Genomic DNA, 12,894 nt, shown 5'->3' on the forward strand with positions numbered 1-12,894 from the left:
AGTCATGTGGTCAATGATTCAATCAATCGTGCTTATATAATGAAACCCTGATAAAAACTCTGGACACTGAAGCTTAACGAACGCATTTCTGTGCCAAGAGGTTCCCTTCACAGCAAGAACCCAGAAGCTCTGCATTTGGGATCCTCCCAGACCTCACCCTGTGTGTCTCTTCATTTGCCTGGTCACAAGTGTAGTGCTTTCCTGAGTTCTGTGAGTCATTCAGCAAATTATCAAATCTAAAGGGGTTGTGGGAACCCCCAAATTTGTAGTCAGTTGGTCAAAAGTGTAGATGGCCTAGGGACCCCCAAACCTGCAACTTGTGTCTGAAGTGAGGGCAGTCTTATGGGAACTATGTGCTTAAGGGAACAGAGTCTGTACTAGCTCTAGGTGGTCAGCATCAGAATTGCACTGCAGTATCACAGTGGTCCAGGTCCATCCTGTCTTAGGCCCGAGGAACATGCAGGACTCGGTCTGCACTTCCAGAACTTTTTGTCTCCTTCACCCATCCACTCCCCCACTTCCACTGAAAACCCAACTTTCTCTGAAGTCAGGGTGTTAGAGTCACAATTCCACTGAAAACCCAACTTTCTCTAAGTCAGGGTGTTAGAGTCACAATTCAGGCACATATGACAGCTCACGGAGCAGGCGTAATCCATATCTCCAGCACTGTGGAATAAAAAGCAAAGCATGGACCCTCATTCAGCAGCTGAGTGACTTCAAGCAAATTACTAAACTTCTCTGAGCCTCAGTTCCCATCTCTGTGAGATGAGGCTAATGACCCCTCGCCCTCATAGAGCTGATGAGACAAGTCAAGATGTAACTTATTTACAAAGAACCTAGCATGTTCTCTCACACGTGGAAGGCACTCAGTAAACACTGACCCCTCCTATTTTCAAACTGCTCTGTACCCCAAGCTCTCCCAGCCTCTCAGCTCTCTCTGGATAACTGTTCTGGCAACATGCTGATGTCTTAGATCCCAAGGCAGCAGGAAGCCAACCATTAAACCCAAAGTGAAAAGCGAGTAACCATTACCTTGAACAAAAAGGACATTTATATTTACTTCAGTGGCTATAAAAGACACCATAAAATGTAATATGCAGCGTGCATCCTCGTGACTCATAACAGATCCTGCAAATTATTCTCTCAGGTCTCAGGGTGCAACCAACTGGTCACTAAGAACAATTAATTCTTTCAGGAAATAAAGGGATTGCGAATCATCTCTGGTCAGTGAAAAATCTGCTTCTTGTGTTATGAATAAAGAGAACGGAAAATGAGACTTAAATTTAGGGTTTTTTCTGCCCTCATGAATGCAGTGAAGTAAGATTGGAGAGATTTAAACACAATTACTCTCTGTGAGCCTGGGTGCTAGGTGAGAGCTAGGACCTGCCATATCTGGGGTCTTGGAGCTCTGGAGACCACACAAACACAGGAGTTTGCGGGTGTCCCCAAAACAGGACCAGATGATCGAGTCGGGGAGGGGCAGGCTAGCAACAGGCAATAAGGTAGAAGTAGAGTCCAGACAGGCGACGAAGAGGTTTCAGAGTGGAAGCCCAGCCACGGTGACTGAACTTTAGACTACAGTCTCCAGGACTGGGGGTATCAAATGATGAATCCAAGGGCTAAGTCAGAAGCCAACTGGTAGAACAAGGCAGGTGCCAGGTCACAGGGAATGAGGTGAGAAACCGGGGGAACCAAAGTCAGAGGTTTCAGCTGAGCCTCCGAGTTCCTGGCCTTGGGCTTCCTAACCACTCCAACCAAGGTCTCAGTCTTAGAAAGTGAGAGAAACATACAAGAATCAGAAAGCTGCCGCACAGTGGAAGGGTGGAAGGATTTCAGGGCCAGGAAGCCGAGCAGATCACAATGTCGCACGGCATCTAGACCCACTCCTACCTAGTGGCCAAAGTGGATTCACTCCCAACCTGGAATAAAAATCCCACTGACCAAGCTCTGCTCTGCAACCCTGAAGGGGTTTTTATTGAATCACAGTACAGAAAACACCAAAGGGTCACCACGACAGCAGTGAACTCACAGCTGCTACAGAGGCTGGCGTGGGCGCCAAGCCACCTCGCTAAGGTCGGCACCTCTGGGGGGCGACAGCGCAAGGAGAGGAAACTGTTCTCCAGTTCAGAGACCATGCTCCCTTCCAGCAAAATCGAACTTCCTGCAAGTTAAATGTGCCCTCAGTGGGATTCATGGTCCATCCTGATAACAGGAAGGGTTAACGGAAGAGGGGGGGCATCCAACCCAATGGCCCACAGGGGGAGCGGGAAAGCAGACTGCCGTGCCTTCTCCCTGGATACAGAGAGAAAGGAACCTATCACACGGCACAGCTTGGGGGTCCCAAGACAAGGGCTCCAAAGGAGAGGAATTTCAGAGGTGGAGCACAACGGTGCCATGGACAGAGACCGTGGGGCTCCAGGCCACCAGCTGGCAGAATCGGGGCAAGCGCGTAGAGACATGATGGAAGAGTGAGGAGTGAAAAGACCCCTTGGCCACCAAAAGGTCACACCGGGAAGGGAACAGTAAGTCCACTCAGTGTGGAGCAGGCAACAGCCAGCAGAGCAGGGCCAACACCCAGCTGGCCAGCCTCAGCCCCTTCACACGCAGAACGAGTTCATGAAGGTTGATCTGCCATAAGTTGAAGGCCTCACTGAAAGAGATCTGGGTCCTTCTGAAGAATGAATGGGTATTCTTCTTCTTGTGCCTGCAGGAGGGGCAGGAAGGAAGGAGAGAACAAGAGATAAAGAGGTAAGAAGTACTCAGTATCATTAGAACAATGGAAGATGGTGGCTTTGCCAACTCACCAGCCCCCTGCCCCAGTGGACAACTCCTGGTTACGATCAGACCACAGCCCAGTCAGGGACCTGAGGAACTCAGCTATTCCAAAGGCATCTTCCAGGTAAGTGGGGTCAGCAAAAGCAGTTGTTTCACAGCGTATCAAAGGTTTAGTGAACCCAGTGGGTAGCACGTTCCAATGTTTCCCTTTTTTCAAAAGTATAGTTAATATTTATCAAATCAGAATCCCCCAAACCCAAAGGTAAAACCTTTCCCAAACGTTCTGAGGGTAAGAATCACTTGGAAACCTAATCAAGGTAGTCCTGGGAGGCTGGGGCCACTGTGGATTCAGCCCAGCTCAATCTCTTCTGCACCAACGAAAGGACATGATGAAAATTGGTGTTTATGATGACCACCTATTCCAGACTTGTGTCCTGTTTTTTTTGGCTGTGCCGTGTGGCTTGCGGGATCTTAGTTCCCCGACAAGGGATTGAACCTGGGCGCTGGCAGTGAAAGCACCCAGTCCTAACCACTGGACTGCTCCGGGAACTCCCGAGACTTTGTTTCCTGAACCTCAGAGGAAGAATAAATCATGTTCGGCCCTTTCTGTATACAGTCTATCTTCCTGTAATCTAACTCAGTATTTGATAGTGGGTACATGATGTATGTGGTCAACACTCCCTTCACCCATTTACCAGAATGACCCATTCACTGCCTAGAATGGATGGGCTCGGAGCTGACCACAGTCCAGGCCTGCCTTCTCAGGTGAGAACATTCAGCCAGAGCATAGGCCTTCCTGTGTATTTGCTACTGTCAGCTAGGAGAGCCTAGAACCCTCTTTCCTCTGTCACTACCCCCCTGAGGAAGCACCCTTTCCTTCCTCATCAACACCTCAAGGATGCTGAGACATCTAAAAAGACCTGAGATTCGAGATGGCCTGCTGGTGACACCCTCTTGAGTCACAGCCACACCTGCAGGGAAAGGAACACTGGCCTCACTGCCTGGCCAATGCTGGGGACACAGTCCCGGGACCAGCTGGAGATGGGATGCGAACCCGGGCATCCCGATCCCAAGTCCGGGGGATGCTTGGATGGGACTGAGATTTTCCGAAGACACTGTAAACTTTACTAAGGGTAAGAATCACCTGCAAAGCTTGCCCGGGAGGGTGAGGTCCTAGAATCCACAATTTTAACAAGTAGAGGTGGCTCTCTGGACCACCTCAAAACACAGCCCCGAGGCATCAGCCAGGTCACTGGAGCTGTGTTCTGCCCCTAACTTCCTGCAGGGAGAGCTGGAGACTGGGGAGCTCAGGCACGGCCCTGGGGACTGGTGGGAAAACTGGAGGTGTGCAGACCCCTGGGGCTGGCGGGGAGCTAGAGGGGAGGAGCGGCTGGAGCCCACACTCACGCGGCCAGCGCCTTGACGCAGCAACGTGACATGTTGAGGAAGGAGGTGGCACTGGCGCGGGTGCCCAGGGCGGCCTCGATGCCCCGCAGCAGGTCGTTGGTCTTGAAGATGAGCAGCATCTGACGCGGCACGAGGTTGAGAAGGTGGCTGATCTGGGGGAGGTAGTTGGCCGCATTGTTGCGGATCTCTGAGTCCTGAAGCAGAGACAGGAGGACAAACAGACAGCTGGCATGGGAAGTGGGGCCCCGGGTGGCGGGCTGTCCGGGCAGCCTGTGACCTGAGGGGCTGCAAGGAAGCTCCGGGAGGGAGCGTCTAGCACAGCTGCCTCAGCAGCACTGGGAATCCTCCCCAGAGGGAAGCCTAGCCCAAGGGGCTTTGTAGCCGGGCAAACCTGGATGGGACAACTCACCCAACTTCTAGCCAAGCACCGAACGCGGTACAGGAGCAGAAGCACATCAGCAGGAACCAGGCCACATTTCTGCTGCCTCTGCCATCCTAGCTCCTGGCAGCCAAGGTCACCCATACCCAGCCCCCAAGCCCCCAAGCCCACACTGACTGGGCAGGAAGTCTACCTCCCCGACCAACCATTTGATGAGTCCAGCCTCTCAGCCCGGGGTCCACCCTTGTGTTCTTTTCTAAGGCTTCTTCGCTGGCCACCAATTTCAGGCCAGGCCTGGAAGGAGCCTTGGAAGCTGGTGCTTCTGAGTCACATCCCCCATCTCTCCTGCCAAGCCCAGGCTGGTGCAGTTGAGAGGTCTGAGCTGCTGACCCCAAACCCAAACCCAAAGTCCTCCCCCATACCCTGCCTGGCCCCGCACCCCACCAGACCTGCCCACCTGGCCACCGCTTATCACTGTCCTCCACGCTGGAGCCAGCATCAGCCCGCCCACTGCCCGGGGTCCTCCTGTCCCCAGAGCAGGATTCAGGGCTGCCCTTGCCCCATCCTGGTGGGTAAGTTTGGGGTCTGGCTTCCCAGCCTTCCCCGTCCCTGAGCTCTGCATGGTTCTGGGCAGATAACTGCCTCTAGCCAGAGTCCTGAGTATAGAGTGAGGCTCTGATCCCTTCTCAGTCTCCAGAGAAACAGTGATGGTGACAACGATGCCAATAGTCCACTCGTACAGCGCATCACTAAGTAAGCCGGGCGCTCTGACAATGCTTGCATGTGTTAACTCACCTAATCGCACGGCAACCCTAGTAGGCAAGCGTATACCCCCATGTGAGAGGAGGAAACTGAGGCACTGAGAAGTTAAGTAACCTCCCCAAGGTCCGCAGCTAGTAAGAGGTGAGTCAGAAGTCAAACCCAGGCCGTGCAGCTCCCAAGCCCACACCCTCACCACTACACTGCCTGTCATCTCACAGAGGACTGTGTGACCCAATGTCCTCCCCAAAAAACTGGGCATGTTAACACCGTCTGTGCCCACCTCCCAGCAGAACCCAGAGGGTCATCAGGGATAAGGTACGGGGAGGCGCGTGGGGTCCGTCAAAGTCACCCCAAGGGGCCCAGCAATGCTGCCAAGCGCTTCACCCTGCCCAGCCGCTTTCTGCAGCAGGAGCAGAGCTCTCTGCTCTTTCAGCAGCACGCGTGCGCCGCTGACAACTGAGCCGCTGTGAAACCCGAAATGTCCCCCAGGCAGGAGCTATCAGACTGGAACATCTCAACACGAGCCAGACACCAAGAGGCTGTCTGCCTCCCCGCCACCTCCCCGCACAGCTGCAGGTCACCCTGCTTGTGGGGGCTAAGGGCAGATCAAGGCCCCGCTCACCAGACCCCCTCTCAGCCCAAACGGAAGCCCCTGTGTCCACCCAGGCTACCCCGAGGGGCTCTTTCTCAGAGCAGCACAGCCGTCAAGCTTGGAACCCGCTGGATGTCTACCCGCTTGCAAAAACAAAACTCTAACTTAGTTAATAAAACCAGATATCATTCACTGAGAACCTACTGTGTGCCACGCAATCTTGTCCGTCCCTGTGGCTTTGATACCATCTATAGGCTGAAGACTCCCAAACTTATACGTCTCGAGGCTGGATCTCTGAGCACCAGGCTTAACTGCCCACGACACCGCTATCTGGACGCTCAGGAGAACTACTGACCCTCCCACCCCAAACGTGTCCTTCCCCAAGTCTTCCTAGGTCAGGAAGTGGTGCCCCTCCACCCCATAACTCACCTCAAAAAGCTACGATGCAACTCTGACTCTCCCCTTTTCCTCCCCTCACGTCCAAGCCGACAGAAAGGCCTCTCACTCTTATGTCCAGAATACACCTTGGCCCCACCTGCTTCTCTCCACCTCCATTAGCGTAGTCTGAGCCCCGTCACCCTTCCACCTGTTCATCTTGCCCCGCTCCAGAGAAATACTTAACATAGCGAGTCTGAGCACATGCTTCTCCTGCTCAAAACCTGTCAAAGCCTCTGCTTTGTCCTGAGAATGAATCTGAAATTCTCCCTGTGTGATACTCTCCCAGCTCAGGCCTCCAAACGCTTCTCAGTCCACCATCCTCCTCACACACTCCAGACCACCCAACCCTGCCCCCTTAATGCATCGCGTGCCCTCTGCCTGGAGTGCTTTCTCCAAGCTCTTCCCGTGGCTGGTGCCTTTCTTGTCCTTCGGGCCTCAGCTTACATGTCAACTCCCCAGCGAGATCTCCTCCACAGCATCCCCCCATCACCCATCATCACGGCACCCTGCTTATTACCCGCCCGCCCCTCCCCCCAGCACCTCTAACCTGCACTTACTCCATTTACCTGTTTATTCACTTGTTTACTGTCTGTCTTCCTCTACAAGTGCAAATTACATGGAAGTCCTGTCTGTCTGTTCATCACTGGATCCACAGTCCAGGGTCCAGCAAAAACAAATGTTTATTCAGTGAACAAATTTCAGAAACTATGAGGAGGCATTTTACATGCATTATCAATAAAGCAGAAACTATCATCCCTATCCAACAAACGAAGGAGATTGTTTTTCTTCTTCTGAGATGATGAGCTGAAAGCTGTGTAAGCCTGGGGTGACTGGTGGTCACCTTTGCCACCAAGTTTGCTGGGGAACGATGTCAACTTGGAGGAAAGCAGAGCCAAGAGATGGCAAGAGGCAGATGGTGGTTTGGTGACATCGCTGCAGACTCTGGACCCAGCCATTCCTAAAGCCCCCACCACAAGGCAGCTCGCAAGGGAGGACTCTGAGGCTCAGAGAGGTGACCAGAACCATCCAAGGTCATGCCACCAGAAGCAGGCGCTGGAACCAGAGCCCAGGTCTTTCTACTGCACAAGCAGGACCCTGTCCCTTGTGGCAAGCGTAAGCCCCTCCCCACATGGACACGGGCAAGTCTGCAAAGGTCTGCAAACTGACAGACCGGGAAGACAGAAGGCAATTCCTTGAGGGATTAAGGAGCCCGGGAGGGAGCTCACCCTGAGCCAGGAAGAACGAGCTACCCGCTAAGCCCCTACTGGAGGGGCAGAGGTGAGTACAAGTACAGGGAGAAGGTGTTCCTAGGATCGGTCTCAGCCCAGACTCCCGATCCAATGGAGGAATGAGCTACAAACAAAAAGACCAAAAGAGCTGTTTCACTAAAAACTCCATAGGAATGAAGGGACAAGCAGCCCTTGAGTACGGCATGAGGAGTGAAGCCCCCTGCCCAGGAGGGTGCCCTAGAGCAACCCCACGATGGGAGATGGTGCCCAGTAGGAGACAGCGGGTGGCGCCAGACTTATTCACCAGACAGTCCCTGGGGATTCCCAGAAGTCCTGGGGGAGAACTTGGTGGAAGCCTGAAATCTTATGACAGCAGGTTGTAGTGAAAGTCACAGAGCCTGGATTATACGGTTAACGTGACCTACTTATATTCCAGGTTGATAAGGCCAGGAGGGACACAGTGGGACAGCGTCCCCTTTCCCTCCGTCCATCCAGGCACACTCTTTCTCCCTCCCTCCCTCCTCCTCAACCAGTACCTCTCTAATTCTGCCCCTACTCCATCCCCACAGCACCACCAGTATAGAACCCCAGACCCTGGGTTGGCAGGGCTCCAAACGCCACGCCTGGCCCTGCCCCTTGCATCCGGGACAGGGCAGGACCGGGGCGGGGGGGGGGGGCACCCACCTCAGTGGCGGTGACTGGAGTTTGGCCAATGCCCCTGTTGACTGAGTCCCACGACCGGGCTGTCAGCATGCAGGTGAACAAGGGGTAGAGGTCCCCGGCTCCCAGGCGCTGGCTGTACTTCTTCACATTCTTCATGTCGGTCCAGATCAGCGACTGCCAGAGGTGGCAGTAATCCAGGCGGAACTCTTCCGTGAGCACCTACAGCGGGGGCAGCATGGCAGGACCTGGGCCCCCTCTCCCCATGAAAGACCTAGTCCCTGGCTGGTGTGACCACTGCAAAGGGGAGTGGAGGGAAACCATGGTTCCTGCACAACGTCTGCTCCTCTCCCACAGTCGGCCATCCTTGAAGGTCCAGGTACAAAGCCACTATTTGGCCAGCCTTGGTCCTGAGTGGCAGAGGCTACCAACAGCCCATCAAAATCTATATTCCCCTCTTCTTCCCAAGTCTAAGATCCTCGCCTTCCTCCTAGTTAGTTGTAGCCCTCTGCCTGAGCTCTGACCAATGGAATGTGGCAGAAGCTCCACTTGCAGGCCTGGTCCATGAAAACTTCCCCATGCATGCTCCTCTGAGCCCTTACCCCTGCTGCTGGTGGGCGGCGAGACCCCCAAGGAGACCTGGGAGCAACAGCCTCGGTCAGCCCCTGCTTGCAGGCTCCTCCACGCACCCCAGACTGGTGTGTGAGCAGGCAATTAGTCATCTGTTGTGTCTGGGCCATCATTCACTTGGGGGCTGTTTCTAACTTAAACTAACATGCCCAACACCCCTGAGTCTTTCAAAGGAAGCCCAGATTTGGGGATGTGGGATCAGGGCTCTGAGGCGAGAAGCAGGAGACCACCAGGGAAACCTCCCCAGGACCACCTGCCTCATGGAATCAAGCCAGGACCTGGGTCCTGGGATTGACACTGAACTTGTCAGCTTCTAGGCAGGAACACGTGGCTCACTGGAACCAGCTCTGTGTCCCAAGTTCCAGAGGACAGTCAGGACCATCCAACCCCTATCAGCTCCCTGCGCCCTTTCCCATGACATATGACCTCCTCACTGGGGCTGAGTTACCCTTCCCCCTGAAGTCTAGCTCTTGTAAGGGCAGCTCACCTCCCAGGGCCTGGCTGGCCTGGGCTTCCCTGGGAAAAAGGTTTTTTTTGCAGCTGAGAAAGCCCATTCACACATCCAGGCACAATCTCATCTACCCCTCACAGCTGCCTCTAGAGGAGGTGTTATCACTCACTCTATTAGGAGGAAGCTGAGGCTCGGAGAGCTTGGAGCGCTCCTCTGACCTTGACTTCCACAAGATAACAGCTCTAGGGGTAGGGCTGGGCCCTCTTCAGCTACCTTGCTATCTGCTTCCCATTTCTGTGGCCAGTAGGGGAGTTCAGCGGGCTCTGAGCCCAAGCAGGACCAGACCCTGGGGGGAAAGGGCGCTCCTACCTGGTAAAGCCCATGGTCCAACAGGACGATCTCCACCTTTCCTGTGCCCGGGCACTTCCGCACCAGCACATTGCCTGGGTGAGGGTCACAGTGCACGAAGCCGTTGACAAAGATCATCTCACTGTACATCTTGCCCAGGTGGCGCGAGATCTGAAAGAGAAGGGAGGTGGGTGGGAGTTGCACCTCATTATCACGTGCCTCAGAGATTTCTCCTCTGGCCCCTCAATCTGGCCACTCTCAAGAGGAAGGCCTGAGCAGTCACGGTGGAAGGGATGGCTGGAGATTGCACCGTTCCTGATAGAAGCTCAACGCTCATCCAGCTTTTCCTAACTTCAGCTGCACGTGAGATTCAGCTGGAACTCAGAAATGTTAGGGGTGGTACCCAGGCACCAGTATTATCTTTAAGTGCCCCAGGTGATTTTAATGGATGGCAAGGTAGGAGAACCACTGCTTCTAGGTTTTCTGAAGACTGTAACACCCACCTCCCACACCTGCCCCTCCAATCTTCCCTGGTTTTTCTCTTCTCTCAGTCCCTCTTCCTTGTTTCCCCCAAAGCTGAATATGGGTTGGAAAGCTGGGTGGGGCTAGGGATCACTCTACCTGCCCCTTCTCCAAAGAACAAGGTCAGGGGGCTGAGGACCAGGGATAGATGACCCCCATCACCCTCTGGGGCTGCCTCAGCAGCTCCAGGCCAGTCCCAGGAGTACCCAGAATCACAAGCCCTTCTCCCCTCTCCCTTCAGCCCCTTTCCCTACTCCCCTCCCTGCCACAGCCCAATGCTAATCTGATTTATGATGTCTGCACAGAAGAAATGACACTGGAGAGGCCATTTAAATCATCCTGTCACTGCTGCTCTCCCTGCCGAGGCAGCCTCCTTATCTCTACTCCCTTTTCATTAAAGCTAAAAGCCTCTTCCCAGCTAGGGAACAGCTGCTGAACAGAGCCAGACCCGGACCCACAGATGGTCTGCTGATGGGTTTCCACAGGACAAAGAGATGCTTAACCCAGGAAGCTGGCGCCCTAGGACACACACTGCCCTTGGCATCCCTCAGCCTCGGCTGGCCCGCATGTTCACTAACAAACATATCCCAGCTAGAGGAGAGGAGCTGGGGCCCGTGGGATGGGGAACATAGGATTAGGGTCTTAAGATAAAGACTCCTTTCCTTGGTTTACAAAGTCCTGTACAACCAGGCCCAGCCTCCCTCCCTGGTCTCATCTTGTACCACACTGACATTCCAGCCATATTTGCTCTCTTCCTCTTCTCTAATAATCTCTGTGCCTTCCTACCTCAGGGCCTTTGCACATGATATTCCAGGAACATTGCTTCATCTCCCCTTCAGCTGTTTCACTCCTCTCTTCCTTCCCACCCCACTGAGCATCACCTCCCTGGGGAAGCCTTCCCTGACCTCCTAGACTAAATGATGTTCTCCTGCCATACACCCTCACACTTTTCTACCGCTAGCACACTCTTTGTATTATTATTTGATTAACAACCATCTAGCCCGCTATCATAAGCTCCTATATGATGGCAGGAACTGGCTCTATTTTGTTAAACAGCTTCATCGAGGTCTAAGTTACATATCATAGACTGGTTCTATTATTCATCCCCTTGCCTGTAACAGGCCAAACATGTGAGTATAGGACTCTGCCTTCAACATGAATGAGACCCTTGACTCTCCATGTTTTTCTGGGATGCTGAGGTTCCGGCCTCTGATGCTTATCCGAACCCCATTAGTCTCCTCTGAATCCCAATCAATGATAATTGGCCTCCAATTAAATCATCAAGAATACGTCTACTTTAGTAACAGTAGTTGTCATCCTTATTAAAAGCCCTAAAAGTAAGTACAATCATGATCCCCATTTTGCAGATTAGGAACTGAGACTCGTCGAGGTTTAATGTACCCAGAGCTACCTGGCTGGAAAGAGGTGGAGACAGAATTCAAACCAGGTGTGACCCACAGCCTTCCAGTAACCACTATTCTATACTGGCTCACGCCGACTTCTGCACTTCTCAATTGAACTTTGTGACCTTAAAGAAGTTAGTCATACTCTCAACTTCAGCAAAATGGAAATAATAATAGTGCCACTCTCACGGGCTACTGTCAGGTCAATGAGAGTATCATGGTGCTCGGGACCTAGTAACCTCTCCTAGGCGCCCCTGATTCCTCCTAACACTCCTGGGAGGGCAGCAGACTAGGTTTCATTGTACCTTTCTAAGAAATGATGAAATCAGGCTTAAAGAGGCCATCTAAAGTCTTGACACTTAGACTGTCGCCCTGTGCCCTGCTACCACACGCTCCTGACATTTTTCTTGGAGGAAAGCAATGCCCAGTACTTGGTGTCTGTGGGCATCAGGAACAGAACTTTACCCCGTGTCAAGTTCCCAGACTCAGGCTGAGATGTTGGGTGTCCCAGGGCCACCATTTTCTGTTTCCTGGGAGAGGGGGTCCTGGATGAGCCAGCAGGTCCCCACCTCGGGACCACTGAGAACCCCTTCTGTTAGGCTCTTTGGAGCTCTCCGGAGACGAGCTCTAAAAGGCCATATTTGCCAAACCAATTGCATTTATTAAGTAATAATTCATTTTTATTTGTCAAGGATGCCTATAAGGTCCGATCAGGGCTCCTGATCAGCCCAAGATAAGCAGGGCAGCCAGACAGAGCTGACAGAATTCCAGCCAAAAGCAGAGACATGATATTTCATTTAGTCTGGGCAGACCTGTCATGGGGAGATGTATGACCTCCCTTAAGCTTCCTGAAATATTGCTAGTCGCTGCGGGCCCCCTGTTACTACACTGAAAGGTGGCCCCTAGGGCTCTGGGGACTCAGGCTGGGGGAGCCTTGGCCCATGAGGAGCGAGCGGCTGCTACAGGAGGAGGAGAAGAGGCTGCCAAGTGCGGCCCATATACACGCAGGCAAAGCCACCAGAGCAGTCCTCCCCTTCCAGCGGCCCCTACCTGGGTGTCTTTCCTTTTACGGGCTGTTCCTGATGTTCATTTTAGCCAGATCTCACCAGGATAGGCAGGTGTGGAAGGCAGAAACAGGAGGGAGGACCAGCCTATGTCACTGGCTTCACTCTGGGGCCCTGTTGGCACTGCCACTGTGGGCATGGGTTACCTGGGGGACAAATCACCTCCCATCTCAATCTGAGTCTAAGTTCCCTGAGCTGTTCGGTGAGCCTAGCCCCATCTGCTCTATTTCCTCA

At 53.3% G+C, this 12,894-nt stretch overlaps 1 protein-coding gene across 5 annotated transcripts in view; it reads right to left on the reverse strand.

Moving 5' to 3' along the window:
- Positions 1–1,946: 1,946 nt before the first annotated feature.
- ADCK1 (aarF domain containing kinase 1) overlaps positions 1,947–12,894 on the reverse strand; it is a 111,268-nt gene continuing 100,320 nt past the window's right edge. For all 5 annotated transcript variants that reach the window (XM_067729144.1, XM_067729118.1, XM_067729119.1 and 2 more), the window contains 4 exons: positions 9,693–9,842; positions 8,267–8,464; positions 4,183–4,376; positions 1,947–2,704 (listed from right to left, as the gene is read on the reverse strand). In XM_067729144.1, the coding sequence (XP_067585245.1) occupies positions 2,533–2,704; positions 4,183–4,376; positions 8,267–8,464; positions 9,693–9,842 (714 nt within the window). In that variant the 3' untranslated portion in view covers positions 1,947–2,532. The remainder of the gene's footprint in view (positions 2,705–4,182; positions 4,377–8,266; positions 8,465–9,692; positions 9,843–12,894) is intronic.

The sequence above is a fragment of the Pseudorca crassidens genome, chromosome 1, assembly GCF_039906515.1.
Source record: "Pseudorca crassidens isolate mPseCra1 chromosome 1, mPseCra1.hap1, whole genome shotgun sequence".
NCBI classification, from domain to species: Eukaryota; Metazoa; Chordata; class Mammalia; order Artiodactyla; family Delphinidae; genus Pseudorca; species Pseudorca crassidens.